The sequence below is a fragment of the Borostomias antarcticus genome (genome assembly GCF_949987555.1).
Source record: "Borostomias antarcticus genome assembly, chromosome: 3".
NCBI classification, from domain to species: domain Eukaryota; kingdom Metazoa; phylum Chordata; class Actinopteri; order Stomiiformes; family Stomiidae; genus Borostomias; species Borostomias antarcticus.
The window spans coordinates 9,666,892-9,689,008 of NC_140236.1; the positions used below are offsets into that span (position 1 = coordinate 9,666,892).

The 22,117-nt window shown below is 47.9% G+C and overlaps 1 protein-coding gene across 1 annotated transcript; it reads left to right on the forward strand.

Annotated features, from left to right (window-relative positions):
* Positions 1-2,686: 2,686 nt before the first annotated feature.
* LOC311307518 (PDZ domain-containing protein 4-like) lies at positions 2,687-21,811 on the forward strand (the record flags this gene model as incomplete). Its single annotated transcript, XM_084436333.1, has 8 exons — positions 2,687-2,746; positions 14,195-14,248; positions 15,255-15,553; positions 16,189-16,276; positions 16,441-16,539; positions 16,634-16,696; positions 17,178-17,279; positions 19,745-21,811. The coding sequence occupies 8 exons, from the start codon at positions 2,687-2,689 to the stop codon at positions 21,809-21,811; spliced, it is 2,832 nt and encodes a 943-aa protein (XP_084292459.1).
* Between the last annotated feature and the right edge of the window lie 306 nt (positions 21,812-22,117).

Genomic DNA, 22,117 nt, shown 5'->3' on the forward strand with positions numbered 1-22,117 from the left:
GAGGAACCGGAACAGAAGTTGCTGCTAACACATCCCTCCTATCTGGAAGAAGACAATTTTATTTAAATTTTTTATCATCCATCATCTCATTTTGCATGTTCTCTCTCTCTCTGTCTCTCTCTCTCTCTCTCTTTCTCTCTCTCTCTCTCTCTCCTCCCCTGGTTTGTGTTCATACCTGTAAGACCCAGGCCACTGACAGAGCAGGCAGGGCGTGACTCTAGAAAAACAGGTAGGGCGTGCGTTCCCGTTTGTTCCCACTGGACGACGGCTCTGTAGACTGGGATGGAGGGAGCCGGGGGGGGGCCAGTTGGGACATTTGACATGCCTGCTTGGTCTGTAGCACCCGCTGTGGCCGTCTGACACCGACACAGCTCTGTAGCAAGAGCGGCTAACGCATGCTCTCTGGCGTCTCGCGCTGCCGACGGGCTAGCGGGCTGGGAGTGGTCCATTACCACACCACCAGCGTGTGTTTATGTTTTCGGTGAGGGAGCTGGTGATATCTGTCTGGCGGGTGCTAGGGAGAGACTACGCCGTGTGGGATCACGCGCTGCGTCTGGGGAGGGGGGAGAGCAGGTGTCGAACAGCTCTGAACAAGGATTACACACAGTAATGTGGCTGGCTCACGCTGCCAAGTGGGCTCAGTGATGTCCAGGCCGCAGGGGGTCTCTGGGGGACTAGAGATAAGACTCCGAGCCTCGGCCAAGGGGATGAGAGGGCGAGGAGCGGAGAGGAGGGGAGACAGACACAAGGACATGTTACAGTGTGTCTTTAACACTTAATGAATTAGCACTGAGGCAGAACGGGCAGAGGGCACTCCAGGGATGAGCGAAGGATTGGGTCATTAAACGGGAGGTAGGTAGCCCTCTAGAACAGGCGAGGGGCTGTTGTAATTCAAAAGACACATCTTCATGTGAGTGAAAGAATGAGAGATTTCAAGTGAACACATTTAAGTGTAGGAAAAAAGGACAACACCAATTATAACCTGAAAACAATCTACAATAGAAGCATTTGAATTGAAATACAATTTGTTTTGGTAATAGGTTATTAATGGTGTCCTTGATGGTAAACAGTCTTATTTTTCCCAATAGTCCTGCAAACATAATATCCAATTGATCTCAGCGAGGGTTTGATATTGATTTGTTTTACACATGACCAGGTTGGTTGGACAGTGGTCTGATCTCTGCTTAATAGGGGAAGAATTTAATTATAATCTACCTTTCACTGTCACCCTGAAGCCAAAGCCTTGAGTTATTTGGTTGAATGAGAACGCACTGGCTTCTATAATCAATGAACAACTGTCAACATATCTGACAAAGCCCACTGGATCGTCAACAGACAGCTGCACTTTTCACAAACATCCCACACTACACACACACACACATACATACACACACACACACACACACACACACACACACACACACACAGCTTCATGTTTTAAGTGGTCCTCTGTGGCGGTTGAGCTGACAGATACAGAACGTGTCACGGTGGGCTCGTTGGGAGAACCCTGGTAGAGCGTTGCTGTTGCCGGACTTTGATGCGTGTGCAGGTGTGCGTGTTATTGCGTTGTTTGTCTCTCCTGCACACACTGCTTATCTAGGCACCACAGCCCCGGGCTTAGATCCAGGGAAGTGAACGCTTCACTAGGTGGGCCCTCACTAGCCCCCCCGTCCTCCCAGCCTAGCCCTCCTGGAGGGGCTCAAAGGAGGTGAATTAGGAAATGTCAGTGACCCCGCCACACCATCAGCAAGAAGGTAGTGAGGAGCTGGTAGCCCTGGTGTGAGAGCTGAAAGAGCCCTATCAGCGCTAGAGCAGGGGGGACTTATCTCAGGGGCCACAGGCCCAGCAAGTCCCTCTGTGATCCTCGAGAGCAGAGCCACGTGGGCGGGAGAAAAAAAACCATCAAGAAGTTCTTTGATTCAGGCGAGGTTTTGTACCTGAAACGGTGAAAGCGTTCGGTGGAGAGGGCGAGGGCTGTTAGAGGGATTAGAGCGTGAGACCCGGGGAAGAGCGTGGGCGAGTTCAGCTGAAGTTCTACCGGGAACAGCTCATCTCTCGGTACAGTTGAGACGGCTCAACGCAGAATAAGAAAAGAGGACAGCCTCCCTCTCTGATCAAGTGTCAAGGTAGGGCAAGTGTACAGCGAACACTGGCAAGTCATTAAAAGGCTATTCAGTTGTTTTACGGAGAACTATCTCCACTAGTAAAGTCACGACACAAGTCAGCAGGCCGCCTTTTCTCCCAACTCACCCTCCATTCAACCGCATTCATTCTCAGAAAGCTCTCTTTGCCTACCCGCGACTCGACAGTCACGCAGAGTTGCCTGAAACATGGCCTTAGGCTGAAGCTGCTCCCCGAATACGAGCTGAACAAACGCTCTCTCATTCTGCCATGGAGGCAGAGACAGACGGACATGGTTTCAGAGAACGGTTTGTACAGGATTACATTCGGACTGTGAGACATGAAGTCTGACTGAAGACAGACAGGAGTAGAACAGATTCTTGGGCGGACTCAGAAACTTTGTGACCTTGTGACCCTCACGTTGGAAGTTAGTTTACAGTTGTGGGCTACTAAAGTGACAAGTGTGCCAAGTGACACCGCAGCCTATAGCGGGTCTGGGTGTGGCTTCCCACTGCAGTAGTGTTGAGTGCTCACTGGTAAGAGAGATTGGACCAGGGTCGGCGCCATGGGGTGCAACATGTGTGTGGTGCAGAAGCCCGAGGAGCAGTACCGGGTCATGTTCCAGGTGAGTGGTTCTGTTCTGTTATCTGCACCGGTTCTAGTATCAGCACCCGACGACGTGGACTGTTGCCATTAACATGATGGCATCATCACCTCGCCTCGCCCCCCCCATCCATCACAGCCGGGCGACACTTCATCCTCTCATCCCACATCCAACAAGCCATTATCGAATTATACAGTCAATGACCGTGACTTAAGTCGTTAGAATGATAATGATGACAGACTATAGAGGAAATAACGGAATTAAAACATTGTTCATCATATTCTCCTTCAAATCAAACATAACTCTTATACAGACCGTATACTATTACCATTACAATTTCTGTACTCTAGCACGCTATGTAACACACTTTGCCTAGTGCAGGGTGGGCCTCCCTTTAAAAAAAAAAAAAAATTCTAGTATGAAATTCGCTGTCCATAATTACAATCCGAGTACAATCATTGGGCATGCAAAGCATGTAGAAATCATTAGGATGTGTAACTCGTATGTGTAACCCTTTTAAGTAATCATGAAATGATCTTACTGATGATAATGAGCATACTTCAAGGTGATAATTGTAGTTTGGATCAAAGGGGGCGTGCAAGAATAAATGATGCATGAGAGAGATTCTGAGAGGGGGGGGGGGGGGGCATCATTTCCTATGGGATGGAGGGAGGCCTGAGCAGAGGGAGGCGGGGGAGGGGGTTGGTGGTTTTAGCATGGCTAAAGTGTTTTAGTCAGATGTGCTCTAAGGTTGCCACGGTTACAGCCCCAGCAGCAGCAGAGAGGACAGACTGTCCAGTCCGTGTGAAACACACCCCTGGCTGTGCAGTGCTCAGGGAGGGTATTTAGCCCGGTGGTTTTAGTTATACAAATTTTGGTTATACAAATAAAGTTTGATTTGATTTGATTTAGTGAAAGTGTGTGTTTACTGAAAGACCAACGGTCAGGGTCCAGTGTTAATTCAGTGCGTTCAGTGTCCGCCTCCAACAGCCACAGATTCAGAAGGCTGGGAAGAAGGTGGGTTCTTTTCACCTATCGTGCCAATAAAGCTTATTTGAATTTGAATTTGAATTTGAATTTGAATTTGAATTTGAATTTGAATTTGAGAGAGAGAGAGAGAGAGAGAGAGAGAGTTGAGCACGACCAGGGGTCCAGTAATGAGTTTGTTTGTTTGTTTGTTTGTTTATTTTAGATGCCCATTAGCTTTTGCATAGCAGCAGCTTTTCTTCCTGGGGTCTACAATATTTCCATAACCTTGTGACAATACACTAAATCCAATCAAACTCCACATCACAGTACAAACAATACATAGACACAACAAAGTCACACTACACATACTACAATCATATTTCTCATCACAATACACAGACATAAATCCACTTGACATACAAAACATAAAAATAAATATATATACATAAAAATAACATGTAGCACAGGTGACACAAAACACACTAAACAAAAACACTACAACTAGATTATAACAATAGACAAGCTATCACTATCATAGATTTATTTACATTTTTACCAAAATTTATTTTGAGGTAGTAATCTTTTAGCTGTTTTTTAAGACTGTATTGCTGTATAATATAATTTGGGAGTGAATTCCATTGTAGCATTGCTCTGTACATTACTGTACGTTAACTTGCTATGGTCTTGGATTTTGGTAAAATAACCTCCAGCAGCGTGACTTGTTGAATAATTGTGTACATCTACACTAAAAAGTAATTTTCTATAAAAAATAAATGGAGTCTTAGTTCAAATTACATTCTTAATGAAGACCATTAGTAAGTACAGTAATTTTTTTTTATTTTTTACTTCCAACCAAGATAAACAATCATGCATTTTAGTCACATTTGTTCTCCACCCACAGAAAAGAGTGACTCATGTTGCTTTATTTTGGATTAGTTGCAGCTTGTTTATGTTACCTAATGAGGTATTGGACCAAACTACTGAGCAATAATCCATATGAGATAAAACCAAAGCTTGAACTACTTGTTTGACAAGTTGTTGTATTAAATATTTTGCACATCTTTTGATTACAGACAAAGCGTTTCCTATTTTGGTTACCACTTTCTCTATGTGTTTGTCCTATGATAATTTGTTATCTATGATAACTCCCAACAGTTTGACTTCTTCCACCTGATTTATTAACGTATTATTTATATTAAGATTAAGCTTAGGTTTTGAACTTAAAGAGTAACTTTTTCCAATAACAATGCTGTTTGTTTTTGACACATTTAAAATAAGTTTATTACTGTTGATCCACTCTACCACCAACTTCATCTCTTGAGCTAGATTCATATTTAAATTACTAATAGTTGCTTCAGCTAAGTATATTGTGGAATCATCAGCATACATTGAAATGTGAGCTTTATTTAATACTAAAGGAAGATCATTAGTAAAAATGGAATATAGGAGTGGCCCTAGACAACTTCCTTAAGGTACTCCATGTTTTACTCGTAAAGCATCTGAATAACTTCCATTGAAGTACACCACTTGCTTCCTATTTCTTAAATAGATATTAATCCAAAACAAAGCAGACTGAGAAAAAACATAATATTTAATTTTTTCTAACATTAACTCATGATCAAGGGTACGAAAATCAGCAGAGAAATCAAGCAAAACAGCGCCTATATTATTTCTTTGTTCTATTTCCTGAAACCAGTCATCAACCATTTGAGTTAAGGCAGTGGCAGTGGAATATCTTATTCTATATGCATGCTCTAATGCATGTCATTAGAATATTATTGGTAAAGTAAGACTTAATCTGTTCATACACAATTCACTCCATTATCTTACTCAGAAATGGTAGTAGACTTAGAGGTCGACTATTGGATTCAAAAAACGGTTTACTGAAGCAATTGCTCGGCTTGAGGAGCCTGCCTTTAAGATCGTCAACCCCAGGTGGTTTATTCTTACAAGTCATTACATTAGTTCAATTTTAGCGACACTGACTTTCTTAAATGTAAAACTACACGTTTTGTCTTCCAAAATCTGCTCTATTAATATGATAAATCTGTTTTCTTTGACTGTATAGTACTGTACTGTAGAGTCTAGGAAGGGAAGGACAGTACAGGATAAAGAGAGGGGGAGGGAGGGAAGGGGAGATGGTGAGAGCTAAAGGCTATTTTTCTGCTGTTTGTCCTGAGATGACAGGAGTAATAGATTTTGAATGCTTCAAAGAGCCCGGATGAATATGAAGGCTTGAGTAACTACACAGATCCCTGAGGCCGAGAGAGAGAGAGAGAGAAAGAGAGAGAGAGAGAGAGAGAGAGAAAGAGAGAGAGAGAAAGAGAGAGAGAGAGTCTGAGACACTATGTATTCAGTATTCAGTGAACCAATATGCAACAAGGGTCAGACACAAAGGCACGGACCATAAGCAGGTCAGACTATTAAAACTAGAAATCAAATCAGCCCACTGATCAGGGGTCCGTTAGAACACTGTGAAGTCAACTGTACATAAAGGTGAGACTTCCCATGGGAGGTCCAGCACTATCCCACAATGCCTCCTGGCAAGTGCCTCCTGAGACCTGAAATCCCAGACTGACAGAGTTGACAAACAGGGCCTCAGCGGGAAACGGAGCAGTGAGGATTCTGGTTGGATAGCAGGGAACATAGAGTGTGTGTGTGTGTGTGTGTGTACGTGTGTGTGTGTGTGTGTGTGTGTGTGTGTGTGTGTGTATGTGTGTGTGTTCGTTCTGAGGTGGATTAAGTTCAAATCTATTGTGGTGGTGTAGGTGGTGGAGTTCGTCTCGATTCAATGCTCTCAAAGTGGGAGTGGTTGTGTATCAGCACTGTAGCAGGAGACAGAACACTGACTGTTTGAAGGAGAATTCCACCCTAGAACATTAGGCTCAACAACTAGACACCCACAAAACAATAACGAAAAACATGGTTTTCCTTGACTATAGTTGCTCCATGTAAACAAAGTATGTTCAAGAAGTCTGCACTTCTGGGGATTTGCCCCGTCGAAATGCGTCAACAAATCCCAGGAATGAATAATACTTGTGAATAATACTTGTCTCTCGCTTCAAACTTGCTTCAGAATTCCCAACTTGCTTTTTCATAAATGTTACCTTTGTCATTGTTAACTGTTAATATTGTTAAAGGTTATATGTGGATTAAAATAAAATAAAAATCCAAAATAAAAAATCCATAGGGCTTTGCGAAGGCTGCAGAGTAAAAGTACTGCTTTTCCATAAAGAATGATATTTTGTCTGAAATTATTACATTATGAAATTTGGACGGCCCGACAATGACACTCTGTTGATATCATACCAGCCAATAGTATTACAGCGTTGGTACTGCGCGCTGGGTTGTCAGGTACTATTCTAGCTTCACCACTGTGAGATTAGCAGTAGCAAGCTAACATTATACTTCCATGAATTAGCAGCATTATAGATGTTGGTTAGCATCAAGTGTGTGTGCGACTATAAAACGGCAGCTTTTCCGTCCACTTCCGCTCACTCTTTTCAGCTAAATGTTGGGTAAAATGGCCAAGTTTCGTTGTCCTGCTTCTCCGCCTGAGCCCCGCCGAACCGTGCAATACGAATCTCAAAAGCTCAGTGACCAAAGAAGGAGCAAAAGTCGGATGAATATTGGGCCAGCCTGCTCGTTGGATGGAGTTTATGGAGTTTCATGGGATAAAGTCACATGGTGACATGGCTACTTTTCTACTAGACCGGTAAGCTAGCTAACTAGCTATCGTTATCTTTCTTGGAATCTGCATAGCCAGACCTAACGTTATCTCCACACTACAGCATCTAACGTAACTTATTACATGGCACTCTGAAATACTTGATTGCGATTACTGATTAGTGTAACGTTATCTTCCTCTCGGAGTGAAGATCTTATCACAGTATGACTGAAACAGTGCATTCTCTGGCATTTTGGCAACCAATACGTTGTGTTGTTGCAGTTCTTATCTTTAAACACTAGATGGGGGAAATAATCCACATACAACATATTATATCTTTAATATTAATGTTTTATTTTGTGTTGTGTGTGTATGTTGTGTTTATATTGCGTGTAACGTTTGCTAGCTAATGCGTTCATGCATCAGAAACATGGTGCCATGCTTCGTTCCTGACTGCAATCACAGCTCGGATAACCACCACCGGTTTCACCCATTCCCCGAGAAGGCGTCGGCGAGGAAGCAGTGGATCACATTGATAAAGCATTACTCATTGTAATAATATGAATTTGTGATGCAGGTACATTCACATACTTAATGTTAAGCGATTACGTGAGTTGCCAGAACTGCATAGGATAAGCAGCTAACATGATCTAGAATCCTTGTTAACATTCTTAGATCAAGAATTAATGAAAAACGTCAGTCACTCAGTAGCCTGCGGCCAACCTTCGACATTGTACACATTTCCATGGTAACAACACCGCTTCAGTTTATTGAACTTATAACTAAAAAGAATTACATTTTCTGGTTTGGTTTAAGGTAATTGTAAACAAGACACATATTACATGTGTTTAGAGGCTGCAAAATCATATACTTTTTTACGATATGATAACTTTTTTATAGTTCAATATTCACCTTTACTTGCTATTAGTTTATGAATTGGCCTTAGCAAGACCCCAAAAATAATTTTCGTGACATGAGACTACATGAGAACCTGTGAATTTATTATTTTAGAATTTCGGTGTACTGGCAAGTACACTTGCAGAAAATCTTGTGGTGGAAACGGAAGTGACACGTTTTGCGTGTCACAATATCAGGAAGACAACAAACACTTCGCCCCGCGAAACAAAATCTACATACACATAAAAGAAAGAAGACAGTATTTACCTGCATTGAAGCCACCCTTCCAGAAAGTAGCTACAATGTAATATGTAGATACAAGGTAAAAAAAATAAAAATAAACGGCCATTTAATTACAACGGATGACTTAACAGTAATTTAAAAGCAGCAATTGTGACTAAGCAGATTATTAATTGGTGCAAACACCATGCCAAAGAAACAATTACATTTCATGGGTTTGTTCAACACTGCATGTTTCTCCTTTGTTCTGTGCTGTTCCCAAACATTCACAATTACCAACCCAATTTAGATTTAGTCCGGTAACCGTGTCACCCATTATAAGAGAAAACAGCATTAAAACCTGCCTGGATCTATCTAGACTCCATAACAGCTCATTCTGTCTGTCTGGTCCTGAACACAGATGTTCTCTCTCCAGAGGATCCTATTCTTAACACATGCTGCTACACTTGTGTGCATGGTAGTACAAAATCATATTCATCAACCCCATCCCTTTCTGCCAGCTCCTTCCTCAGGTGAAAGAGGTACACGGTATGTCAACTAATGTGCTTATGTGTCTTGGTTTAAGTTATATTTATGGAAGCAGTGCATAAACAGACTAATCTGAACATTGTTTTTCCACAGTAATCATTTTGTGTTACACCTGCCAAACCCGTCTCCCTTAAGCCCTATCCCCTCAGACCCGACTCCCCTCTCTCTCCTTCTCCCTTTAGAATGGGTTTCAATGGGAGATGGTTGCCAAGACAACTGAAGTCATTAAACAAGCCTAATGTGTTTTTGTCCACACTGACAGAAAGACGAATACTGACATGCATACTGTGCACACAGGCGAGCACTCATACATATCAACAGCCCGCTGACAAAATACTGCATGTACTGGAGCGACAAACACACACACACACACACACACACACACACAAACACACATTGTATCTTACTCAATAACCATCCTTTATTATGTCTTCTCCTCCAATCTTTCATTTAATCTTATCTGTCCTCCTCCTCTCCTCTCTACACATTGACTCATATGTCCCCACAGTCACCCCACAGATTAAATCTGCTTCATTCACTTGTTCTGAATTACCAGGCCATATCAGTGATATATTAGGTGTAAAACATTTCTAGATAAATGACAAAGTGAGTGAAGCTTACAGTCTGGGCTGAAATATAGTTTCTCAGCGACATTCATCACTACTGTAGATGTTTTATCTCTTGTTCTGGGAATCTTACCTCAATGGTTAAATTAAAGAAGAAAAACTGTCATTAGACAGTCATTAGATTTGTGTATTGCTAAAGATAGACTTATTATAGCAACTCGTCATCCAGCTGTTTTTCATTGTATGTACTTTTTTATGTGAAGGTGTGTGTGTGCGCGCAGGTTGTGTGTCGTGAGTGTTTGTGTGTGTGTGTTGCTTCTCCTTCAGGCTTGTCAGGCTTGTGATGGGGAGGTCAGGCAGGAAGGCGGCTGATGGAGAGAGAGAGAGAGAAAGACAGAGAGAGGGAAAGAGAGAGAGAAAAGGTTCTTATAGTCTGTCTAGTCACTCCCAAAGGTAGAGAGAGAGGGAAGAGAGCATGGAAGAGCTTCTTTCCTGAATGACTCCTGAATGACATCCAGATCGGTATCTATCTTATTTTACCTTTATCTTTTGACTGTATAGTGAGTAATGGTACTTATTGAGTAATTTGTAAATTTGTAACTTGTAAATTTGTTATTTGTAAATTGAGTAGAGTGGAGTTTATCTGTATAGAGCATAATCTTGGAGTTGGCAGCAACATTTCACTGTGACTGTACACCATATATTACATGTGACAAATAAAGGAATCTTGAATCTTGAGAGCAAGAGAGAGAAAGAGAGTGAAAGAGAGAAAGAGAGAGAGAGAAAGAAAGAGAAAGGAATCTGAATCTGATTGGGCCGGAAGAATCTCCCGTCACCACTGATTGGGCAGTAATAAACTAATGACAAGGCTTATCCCCAAAACCTACATCCGGTGAGTCAGACTATTCCCATGGAGACTTGTTCACTCCATTTACCCAGTGTCCCTGAATGTCAGACTAGTTCTTAAGTCAATAGCAGCTCATCTTTGTCCATTTCTGATATCCAGCGCTCCCCGCTGGCCAGGAAGAACGTTCCCCAGCGATATCAAACCCCCAGGGTCAGCAGCGTGTCTCTGGATTCATTGATTTTCTGAAGAGGTCACTGCTGCACCCTTCAAAGCATGGGGAGATGAGAAAAATCAATTACCAAACAAGCAGAATTCAATATGAGGAGGGCAGTATGGGTCACTGCGGAGCTTCTGCTAAAATAATAAAATAATTGAATAAATGAAAGAAGTTTTCTGATTCCATTGTTATGCATGATGTTATAGCACTGTGTTGAATGAGAATTGAGCTGATGGATATCATGGATCAGAATTTCACAAATAAAGAAGTCTATTAGCTCGGTGTGCGGGCTCTATCGTAAAAAAAGCACCAGCACCCACTGTCGATGTGCGTATAGTTAATCTTTCACTGTAGTACTGTATGAGGAAGGGATTTGTGATCAGAAATGCGCTACACCGTAACATAGCTCATGGTTCTTTGAATTGTAGATGCACCCCTGTGTAACCAGTGAGTGCGGATGCATTTTCCGGTAGATATGAGATCAATCTGCACCTAATATGCACTTAAGATCATTATAAACTGTATGTACAGTACCACCTGTCCCATGGGTTTCCAATGTTTGTAGTTGGCAAGCGTTGAACTGTGGAACACCCCTATCAAACACCTTGTGGATATACTGAGATCACTTATTATTTAGTCTGACTCAACAGATGTAGGTTTTGGCAATAAACCTTGTCATTTGTTGTCACTGCCCAATCAGTGGCGAGACTGGCGACGCAAATTAATCTGATTCGGGCCGAGAGATTCTCTCGGCACCAATCAGATTCGATCCAGACTATTTTGTAAGAGCACCGTCGCTGCGTCCGGGGCTGGCTCCGCCCAAGACGACTGTGATTGGTTTAAAGAAATACTGTGTTTCCCCCCCCCCCCTATTGCAGAATGGTAATATGTCCAGCCAGACCTGTCTCCGGCGCTGGCACAGCGTGAACGAAGTGTGGAGATAGGTCTGGCTATGCGAGACTACTTATTATTTGACTGTGTACTGTACACACAGTAAATAATAATACACCATTCCTCGAAGGCTCCCTCTTTCTCTCTCTCCGTCCTACTGTTTCATTACTCTTTCATCACCTCCCTTCATCCTCTACCACCCTTCCCTCTGATCTCTTCATCCGCGTCTCCCCAGTGTTTTCTCGTTCGCCCCTTTGAACTCTTCTCTTTCATCTCCACCTCCCCTGCACCCCTCCTGCACCCCCCTGCTGTGTAACGCAGAATATAGCAGGCTAGGTATGATAGGGACACCAGTGCTAATACGTATTCACTCCTGCGCTATACACACACACAGCACACCCTATGGGTGCGTACGGACACGCGGAAGGGGTCAGAGGTCGTTGCTGCCGCCGCCGACCTCCTGGTCCGCAGGTGCTCTGACCGGGCCGAGGTGAGACGTGTTCCGCATCCCGTCAGGATGGACCGCCTCTCTAATGCGCCGCGGCCATGAAAGCTCCCTCCTAGCAGCCCATCTCAGCAGCGCTCATAGATAATGAATGAGTGGCGGAGTAGCTATTCACAGGCCTGTCAGTCACTGCCTCATCTCCCAGTACTGACCAGCTCTCTCTCCCAGTACTGACCAGCTCTCTCTCCCAGTACTGACCAGCTCTCTCTCCCAGTACTGACCAGCTCTCTCTCCCAGTACTGACCAGCTCTCTCTCCCAGTACTGACCAGCTCTCTCTCCCAGTACTGACCAGCTCTCTCCGCTGGGAGTCGGGAGAACTAAACAGCTCACCGTGCTGCAGGAAGCAGCGGGGACAATGGGCAACACCCATGTCGAGAGAAACAAGGGAGTGATAGAGAGAAAGAAAGAAAGAAAGAAAGAAAGAAAGAAAGAAAGAGGGAGAAATGGAAAATTAAGCAGAAAATGAGTCCTCCGGAAGCGTGACCAGATTTAAGACGGAAATCAGTGACAAATGAAAAGAGCAGGACGTCTTTTAGTGAATTCCTCTGCGTGTTGCTGTGGACGAAAAGCCGAGCAAAAAGCCTGGCTTCTTATTTGTCTTCAAGTGAGAGAACTCATTAAGGAGACGGACAGAGAGAGATTTATGGAGGGTGGTTAGTATGAGGAAGGACAAACAGGAGAGGAGAGGAGCGTGTTCTGTTCTGTCATCTCTGGGGAGGGGCTGGGCACAGAGGAACGCTGACACAGCACAGAGAGGAACGAACGGAGCGCAAGAACAAAAAAGAGTGTGTGGCCCTGAGGAGAAAGAGAAACAGAGAACGACAAAAGAGGGAGAAAGAATGAGATAGAATAGGTAGGGAGTGGGGATGATGTGAGCAAGGAAACCAGGGAGAGGAGGGGAAGGGAGGGAGGGAGGGAGAGAGAGAAGGAGCTAGGGAGGGAGGGAGGGAGGGAGAGAAGGAGCTAGGGAGGGAGAAGCAGGCATGAGAAAACCAAAATGGAAAAGAAAGGAAGCCAAATGTGGCAAGAAAGTTGTTGTGGTTGGCTGCACAGGAGAACATCGATTTAACATGCAATTATTTGGAGGGGACAAGGAAAGAAAGAGAAGAATCCAGGGATGGGGGGAGAGGGGTGGGAGTGAAGATGTGGAACCCCTCAGACAGCCAAGGTCAGTGTGTGTGCACCATGACTGCGCTTACACAATGGCTGTCTGCCTGTGTGTCTGCCTGCTGTCACTCAGAGCACCTCAAGGCCGGCGACAGAACTCCATAAAACACATGTAAGCACACACACACGCACGCACACACACACACGCACGCACACACACACATGCACGCACACACACATACACGCACACAAGTAAACATGTGCACACACACATACACACACATAATACATGTGTGTGTGTGCAGGCAGGCACATCAGTAAGACTGCACACTGACAGACTCATATTTCATCCATTCTGACGGCTTTGGATGTCTGAACCGGGGAATGTCTTTTGTAACTCAGTGTTCATAAGGAAACAACCCCATGTATGGGGAGGGAGAGAGAGGGCGAGATATCGAAGAGACTGGTTTTACATTAAGCTATGAGGAGAAATTGAAAATGGCCACCTGTGAGACTGTGTCCTCATGTTCTGTAGAGGGTTTCTAGCCTGCGGAGGTGTGTACGTGGGTTCTGTTTATCCAGACTGCGAGGGTCATGTAGGCCACAGCATGGCCATGCACCTGCAGACAGACAGTTCGGAGAGATACGAGAATAACCGACCATATCTATTTCCCAACTGTCTCAACTGACAATAATACAAGTTTTCTCACCGGTGGGTTTCACTGTTTCTGCATTTCAACACATTTCAATGTTCAGTTTCTTGTTAACTGTGACCAGCAGCTCTATAGCCCGCTCTGTCATTCTGTCGGTCCACAAAAATGTCCACAAAAGTGCAATGCTGCTGTTGTCCACAAAAGCATTGTGACACCACAGCTCTTACTAATCCACTAATTAGACAAGAGATGAGAAGATTCAGCCAGATTGAAAATGCTTGTAGCCTACTCTATAGCTCGTACGTGGTCACAGCTATTGCCAATTTGTGCTTGTTTCCCAATAACTCTACTTTTCCTGCTTCTCTCTCCATCTCTCCACAGAAGGGTCAGATCAGTAACCTGCTGTGTTCTTTTGACGCAGACGGTCGATTGAAGGTTACAGTATACACGTTTATTCTCCCCCTGCTCTGTGTGATGTCTGAACCTTGTTTGAACCTTTCTTAGCTCCTGTGAATGTCACAATACCTGCTATGTGTATGTACGGTACATGTGGTACTCAACCCTCTGTGGAGTTGTATCTCTCTAACTCCTGTTTAAGTCTGTCGACCTACTGGCTGAGCTGCCTACCCTAGATCTATCTCTGTTTTAGGTCTGTTCGTGTGTGAAAGTGCTTTTGTTTTTCTCACTTTTGTCAGTCTTTCAGTGTGGTGTTTTAGGTCATCCTGACACATTGCCAATGTGTGGGTCAATCCTGCATGTCGGTTACTCTCCGCTGTCAGCTCACGTATAAACCTGACCTACAGTAGCATCTAGCCGTGTGCAAAGTAATAGGCTTCTCTGTTATTGATTCTCTACCTTTCCACTCCAACACGTTTCACCTCTCTGTTCCACCTTGGTGTCTTGTCTTAGTACACCTCCTCCTGTACTCCCCTCCTCCCTCCCTCTCTCTCTCCTTCTCTCTCTCCCTCTCTCTCTCTCTCTCCCTCTCTCCCTCTCTCTCTCCCTCTCTCTCTCTCTCTCTCTCTCTCTCTCTCATCCTCCAGCCTGTCCCCTTCTCTCCTCTTTAATCTCCCCCTGTACTCCCCTCCTCCCTCTCTCCCTCTCTCTCCCTCTCTTTCTCTCTCTCTCTCCCCTCTCTCTCTCTTTCTCTCTCTCTCTCTCCCTCTCTCTCTCTCTCTCTCTCTCTCTCTCTCTCTCTCCCTCTCTCTCTCTCGTCCTCCAGCCTGTCCCCTTCTCTCCTCTGTAATCTCCCCCTGTACTCTCTCTCTCTCTCTCTCTCTCTCTCTCTCTCTCTCGTCCTCCAGCCTGTCCCCTTCTCTCCTCTGTAATCTCCCCCTGTACTCTCTCTCTCTCTCTCTCTCTCTCTCTCTCTCTCTCTCGTCCTCCAGCCTATCCCCTTCTCTCCTCTCTAATCTGTGATGGTCTATGTCCCTCCCCACAGGTCAATGGGAAGGAGCTGTCCCGCCTCTCTGGGGAGACGGCGCTGGATGTCCGGGACCCCCTGCTGTCTCACGTCCTGAGGCGCGGCGCCCGGCGGAGGGCGGGGTTGGCGGCGGGGGCGATGGGGGCGCTGGCCGCGGGGACGAACGACTGCGTGGACAGCTGCACCCAGACGGACATCAGCTTCCAGCACATGTTGACCCTGGGCAGGAGCCACCCCTGTGGGGCCCCGCCCCCGCCTCATCCGCCACCCTCCCCTCCGCTACCGCCCGCGCTGGAGCCCTACCTGCTCCACGAGCTGTGAGTGGAGCGGAGTGTATGTGTGTGGATGTGTGTGTGTGTGGTTGTGTGTGTGTTTACGGTTCTGTGTGTGTGTATGAGAGAGACAGAGCTTAAAGGACAGGTTCGGAGTTTAGCATTATAAGCCATGTTATAAGGTTATTTATGATCATATACAGTGGTCGATACGTTTTGTCAAACGGTACACTCTTGAGATATAGCCCGTCACTGCTAACACATTCAATAGATCCAGAGGTGCATAAACAAAATCCCTCAAAAAACACCATAAACTCTTGTTTTCAAAGACAGGAAATTCACAAAGTGGTTACTGGTATCCGTTGATGTTCTGGCAAAAAAAAAAAAAAACGCCACAAAGTATAAGAGTCCTTTAAAGGAGTAGTTTGGCGCTCATTGCTCATATCACAGCTAAGTACACAATGGGGCTCTATAGTGGACCATTGTATATGATCATAAACAACCTTATAACAGGGGCTATGATGTTAAATACCAAACTACTCCTTGAGTGCAAGTGCAACATGTCACCCTCTTACCATGAGTGTCTATGATGTTTCCCACCTAATCCAGTCATAGTGTTGGAGAGGGAGAGAGTTTTGACTGTAGGTCTGACTCTTTTACTGAAATGTCTTCTCTCTCAGCCTCATAGAGCCTGAATATTACGACCCGAACGACTACTTTGACATCACTCAACATGAGGTGGACAGACAGGATGATCTTGAGTATGAGGTGATGCTCCATTCTCCTTTCCGATTCTTCCATCACAGACATAATCTACCATCTTATCAGTCCTAGCATCACTCAAACCCTAACTCTGTGTGTGTGTGTGTGTATGTGTGTGTGTGTGTGTGTGTGTGCGTGCCTGGGCGTGTTTACTCCTCTGTGTACTGCAGGAGGTGGAGCTGTACAAGTCTCGCCAGCAGGATAAGCTGGGCCTGACCGTGTGCTATCGGACCGACGATGAGGAGGATCTGGGCATATATGTAGGAGAGGTGAGGAAGGACCGTACCACCAGCATCCCTTCATGTTGTGATCTTCAACACGCTCGGTCACACCAGCCTCTCACCCCATCCCCTCCGTTTCCAGGTGAACCCAAACAGCATAGCCGCCATGGACGGCCGCATCCGCGAGGGGGACAGAATCCTTCAGGTACGACCTTCCCATACGTCTCGGCTGCGTCAACAGACTACCTCTCTCTACGACGACATCCATGAAACATAAGTTAAAGAAGTAGTTTTGGTATTTAGCATCATAAGCCCTGTTATAAGGTTATTTGCGATGATATACAATGGCCCATTTACTAATTTCGACAGACTGTGCACTTTTGAGATACAAGTGCTCATTGCTCATGTCGCAGCTAAGTACATAATGAATTATGGTTGATAGATCATATGAGCATATACTGTACATACAGTATATACCCAAAGAGATCTATTGTGTACTTAGCTGTGACATGAGCAATATGTATGTTTGTACGTGGACCGTTGTATATGATCATAAATAACCTTATAACAGGGCTTATGATGCTAAATACCAAACTAATATGCAGACAACATTACATGGCAAGCTTACTTAAAAGTGGGGTCAGGCGGATTCGCCGCTGAGACTGTGGTCTTCCTTCTCCTGCCAGATCAACGGGGTGGACGTCCAGAACCGGGAGGAGGCGGTGGCCGTTCTGACCCGCGAGGACAGCACCAACATCTCCCTGCTGCTGGCCCGGCCCGAGATCCAGGTGAGGCCTGCTTTGACCCCGGCACCGTCCCCGCCGGGGAGAGAAGGCCGCCGTCACATCCTGCAGCATCGCCATATGTTTCTTGTAATCAGAAAAAAAGACCACAATTCAGATGAAGTACTACACAGTGATGTACTGTAATAATACATCGTTGTCTGAGATATTTGTGAAAATACAGTAACACTAAGGACTGTGGTTCACTTGTAAGACGACAGGGAAGGTGGGAGGAGTGAGGGCCGACGGTCAGATGAACGGATAGGGAGAGATGGAGAGGGGAGGGAGAGATGGAGAGGGGAGGGAGAGATGGAGAGGGGAGGGAGAGATAGAGAGGGGTGGGAGAGATGGAGAGGGGAGGGAGAGATGGAGAGGGGAGGGAGAGATGGAGAGGGGAGGGAGAGATGGAGAGGGGAGGGAGAGATAGAGAGGGGAGGAAGAGATGGAGAGGGGAGGGAGAGATAGAGAGGGGAGGGAGAGATGGAGAGGGGAGAGAGAGAGAGATGGAGAGGGGAGGGAGAGATGGAGAGGGGAGGGAGAGATGGAGAGGGGAGGAAGAGATGGAGAGGGAACGGGAGAGATGGAGAGGGGAGGGAGAGATAGAGAGGGGAGGGAGAGATGGAGAGGGGAGGGGGAGATAGAGAGGGGAGGGGGAGATAGAGAGGGGAGGGAGAGATGGAGAGGGGAGGGAGAGATGGAGAGGGGAGGGAGAGATGGAGAGGGGAGGGAGAGATGGAGAGGGGAGGGAGAGATAGAGAGGGGAGGGTGAGATGGAGAGGGGAGGGAGAGATGGAGAGGGGAGGGAGAGATGGAGAGGGGAGGGAGAGATAGAGAGGGGAGGGAGAGATAGAGAGGGGAGGGAGAGATGGAGAGGGGAGGGAGAGATGGAGAGGGGAGGGAGAGATGGAGAGGGGAGGGAGAGATGGAGAGGAGAGGGAGAGATGGAGAGCACGGGGGGACAGGGAGGGGAACAGGGAGGGGGACAGGGAGGGGGACAGGGAGGGGGCCACGGTCATGGCTCATTCACCCTGTACCAGGGTTCTGTCGCTTTGTTTCCCTCAAGGTCACTCTGCCAGACAGATATGAGGACGTTGTTAAACTCCCGGGACATCCCATAATATACCCCTCCTACAAACGGCTAGACACACAACACACACTCTACCTACAAACCATCCCATAATATACCCCTCTTACAAACGGCAAGACACACAACACACACACTCTACCTACAAACCACCAGAAGGGATGGCTTTTACATAAAAATAAAAAAAAACACACACACGCACGCACGCACACACACACACACACACACACACACACACACACACACACACACACACACACACTTGTATTGTAGGCAGAGATGACATAGAGAAGAGAAATCAGAATGCAGATCACATCTGCACATTAGGAGCTAGGGGCAAATTAAAGAGGGCCATTAAAATGTAGTCTTCTACACAACAAAGACAGCGTCATACACTTTCTCTCTCTCTCTCTCACACTCACACACACACACACAGACACACACATACACACACGCACGCACGTACGCACGCACCCAGACACACGCACACACACTTCTTGTATCTGAGGAGAATTGTGATGAGTAGAAGGTGAATGTTGAGGTGGAATACAAGATTAATATTTATACAACCAAGTCTTCCGTCTAAACACCCAGAGGCAGAAGAGAGGAAAGTGAAGAATTAGGGGGAAATATACGAGAAGAGATTAGGGGCTTACTTCACTTCACTCTCTGGGGAGAGAGAAAGGAAGAGCTGTTAGAATACGAATGAAGATGAAGACAATCAATGGCCTCGTCTCTCATGGCCTGAAAAGACAATTCAAATTAGAATTTTATCAATTAGATGTGATCAGCTACGCTCAGATGGATGAATTGTTTACTGAATTAACTGAAATATTTGCATGCACATTTGATCAGCAACTCGGGGGAAACCAATGAAAATTAATTAGAAAATATAATTCTATGGTATTATTGAGGGTTGGTAAAAGAACATTGTTTACCCCTGCAGCTGATTCTTTAATAAGTGAATCAAAATCAGAATTATTTTGGCTTGGTGGGTTTTGTGATTGTGTGAAGTCTCTAGTCCTGAGGAGGCTAGTTTTATAGTCATGTGTTTATCTTGAACACATCAGCCCTGACCAGAATTGAATTTTAACCCAGCCTTGCCTTGATTCAAGGAAAATAGCCCCCAGCTGTAGGATATTCACCTTTCAAATCCCTCTGGCTCCATCTAGTGATGGAGATTTAACAGAGGAACACTACATACAGACACATACCCAACGTTATGAGGATACAGAAGACAATCCTAGCTTTCGAACATGACATTGAATTTTCTTATTGTCTCATTTCACCTCAATAACACATTTTCCTTTTTGCCTCCCCCTTTCAACATCCACAACTACAACTGACCACTACTATGAACTCCATGTAAAAACACCCTTCACATCAGAATGATAACCAGCTGGACCCAGACGAGCTGGACCTGGAGCCTCTGGACAACGCCGCCCACCTGCCCAGCCCACACAGGCTGACGAACGGCCCCTCCGTCCTGGGCGCCGGACCGGGGGTCGTGGGGGGCGGCGGCGTGCTGGGCGGCCCCCGCGGACGCCCCCTGACCAGCAGAGACTCCCCCGGGTTGCTCCAGACAGTGCTGAGCGCCAGCCAGGAGCTGGACAGCGGCGTGGGCCGCACAGACGAGAGCACGCGCAATGAGGAGTCGTCCGAGCACGACCTGCTGGGCGATGACCAGACCAGCGCGTCCAACACCAACGCCACCAACACGCCCGGCAGCATGCGGCGCTTCCTGTCGGCCCGCGGGGACACGCCCCCCCTCCTGCGCGCCTCCCGCGACTTCCACTTCAGCGCCGACTCCCTGCCGGGGCTGGACAGCACGGGGGTCGTAGCAGGGGGGCTGCTGGAGCCAGCGGAGAGAGGAGGGGGAGGGGGAGGGGACAGGGGCTTCGCGGCGGACCCGGCGATGATGATGATGATGATGCCAGGGCTGACGGAGGAGGAGTACGAGAGGTACAGGGAGCTGCTGGAGATCAAGTGCTACTACGAGAAGAACGGCAACGCCCTGCTGCTGCTAGGGGCCCCGGGAGGAGGCGGGGACGGCGGCGTCCCCCTGGACGTGAACCGCAACGAGAGCCTGATGCAGCACGAGATGGCCCTGCTGGAGGAGGAGCTGCGCCACCTGGAGTTCAAGTGTCGCAACATCCTGAGGGCGCAGAAGATGCAGCAGCTGAGGGAGCGCTGTCTGAAGGCCTGGCCCCTGGAGGAGGAGGAGGAGGGAGGGGGGGGGCCCGGTGCCGGGCGGGGGGCGAGCGCCCCTCTGGCCAGCGGGGAGTCCTGCCACCACGAGCTGTCGGACATCAACGAGGTCCCAGAGCGGGAGCGCTCGGACAAGGACAGCACCAGCGCTTACAACACCGGAGGGGAGAGCTGCAGGAGCACGCCATTGGTCGGCGAACTCGGACAGCGCGGCGTGGAGGGGGGCGTCCCTCTGATGCCGTCGGCGCCCCCCCAGCAGCCCCGGACGCCCGGCCGGCACAGGGAGAGGGGGGGCAGGGGAGAAAGAGGCCAGGCCAACCTGAACCAGCCCTACTCCCCCAACAGCCACAGGAGAGGAGGGGCGGAAGCCAAGACCTCCAGCCAAGGCGGGGCCAGGTTCAGATCCCTGTCCCGCGACGGGGGGGTCAGGAGGGGCTCGGACGGAGGGGCCCGGCGGAGCCCGAAGGCCGGGGGGACGGCGGAGAGGGGGGGTGGGGGGGGGCGCAGCGCGGAGAACAGCCCTTACCTGTCCCGCCGCCAGTCGGGCTCCAAGCTGCCCCAGCGCTATCAGAGCTGCATGCAGCTGAGGTCCCCCTCCGCCTCCGAGGGCCTGGGGGGTCCGCCGCGCGACGCCGGGGGGGATGCCAGCCCCATGAGCCTGGGCAGCACCTGCAAGAACATCCCCCAGGGCCCCTCCCCCGAGCCCCTCCTCCTCCTGCCCACGCCCCCTCCCCTCCCTCCGGCCGCCGCTTCCTCGGCCCGCATGGAGTGGAAGGTGAAGGTGCGCAGCGATGGCTCGCGCTACGTGGCCAAGCGGCCGGTGCGCGACCGCCTGCTGAAGGCGCGCGCCATGAAGATCCGCGAGGAGCGCAGCGGCACGACCACGGACGACGACGCGGTGAGCGAGATGAAGATGGGCCGCTACTGGAGCAAGGAGGAGCGCAAGCAGCAGCTGCTGAGGGCACGCGAGCACCGCCGCCGCCGCGAGTTCATGATGCAGAGCCGCCTGGACTGCCTGAGGGAGCGCGACCGCGAGCAGGGGGGTGGCGGCGGCCAGCAGGGGGCGCCGCAGCAGCAGGAGCCACCCGCCAGCATACTGGAGCTCTGCCACCGCCGGAGCGTGAAGAAGCGCAGCCGTAGGATCCTGGACAACTGGATCACCATCCAGGAGCTGCTGGCGCACGGGACCAGGTCCCCTGACGGGAAGAAGGTCTATAACCCCCTGCTGTCGGTCACCACCGTCTGACGGACGGACGGGCGGACAGATAAAGTGACGGGGGGGAGAGAGAGAGTGGGAGGGAGGGGGTGGGAGCTGGTAGGAGTGTGGGAGGGCTGGGTAGAGAAGGAAAGTGTTTGTCATCGCCATCTGTGACCCGCCACTGACGTCGAGGGAAGAGAGAGGTGTGAGAGAGACGACGCCACCTGTTCCTGCTTAGTCATCCCAGCCAGGGAGAGGAGAGGAAGGAGAGGAGGAAGGTGCAGCGGAGCGAAGAAACATTGTTAACCATAGTCATAAGCTGTCATGGCTGCCTGAAAGATGATGTACAGATTC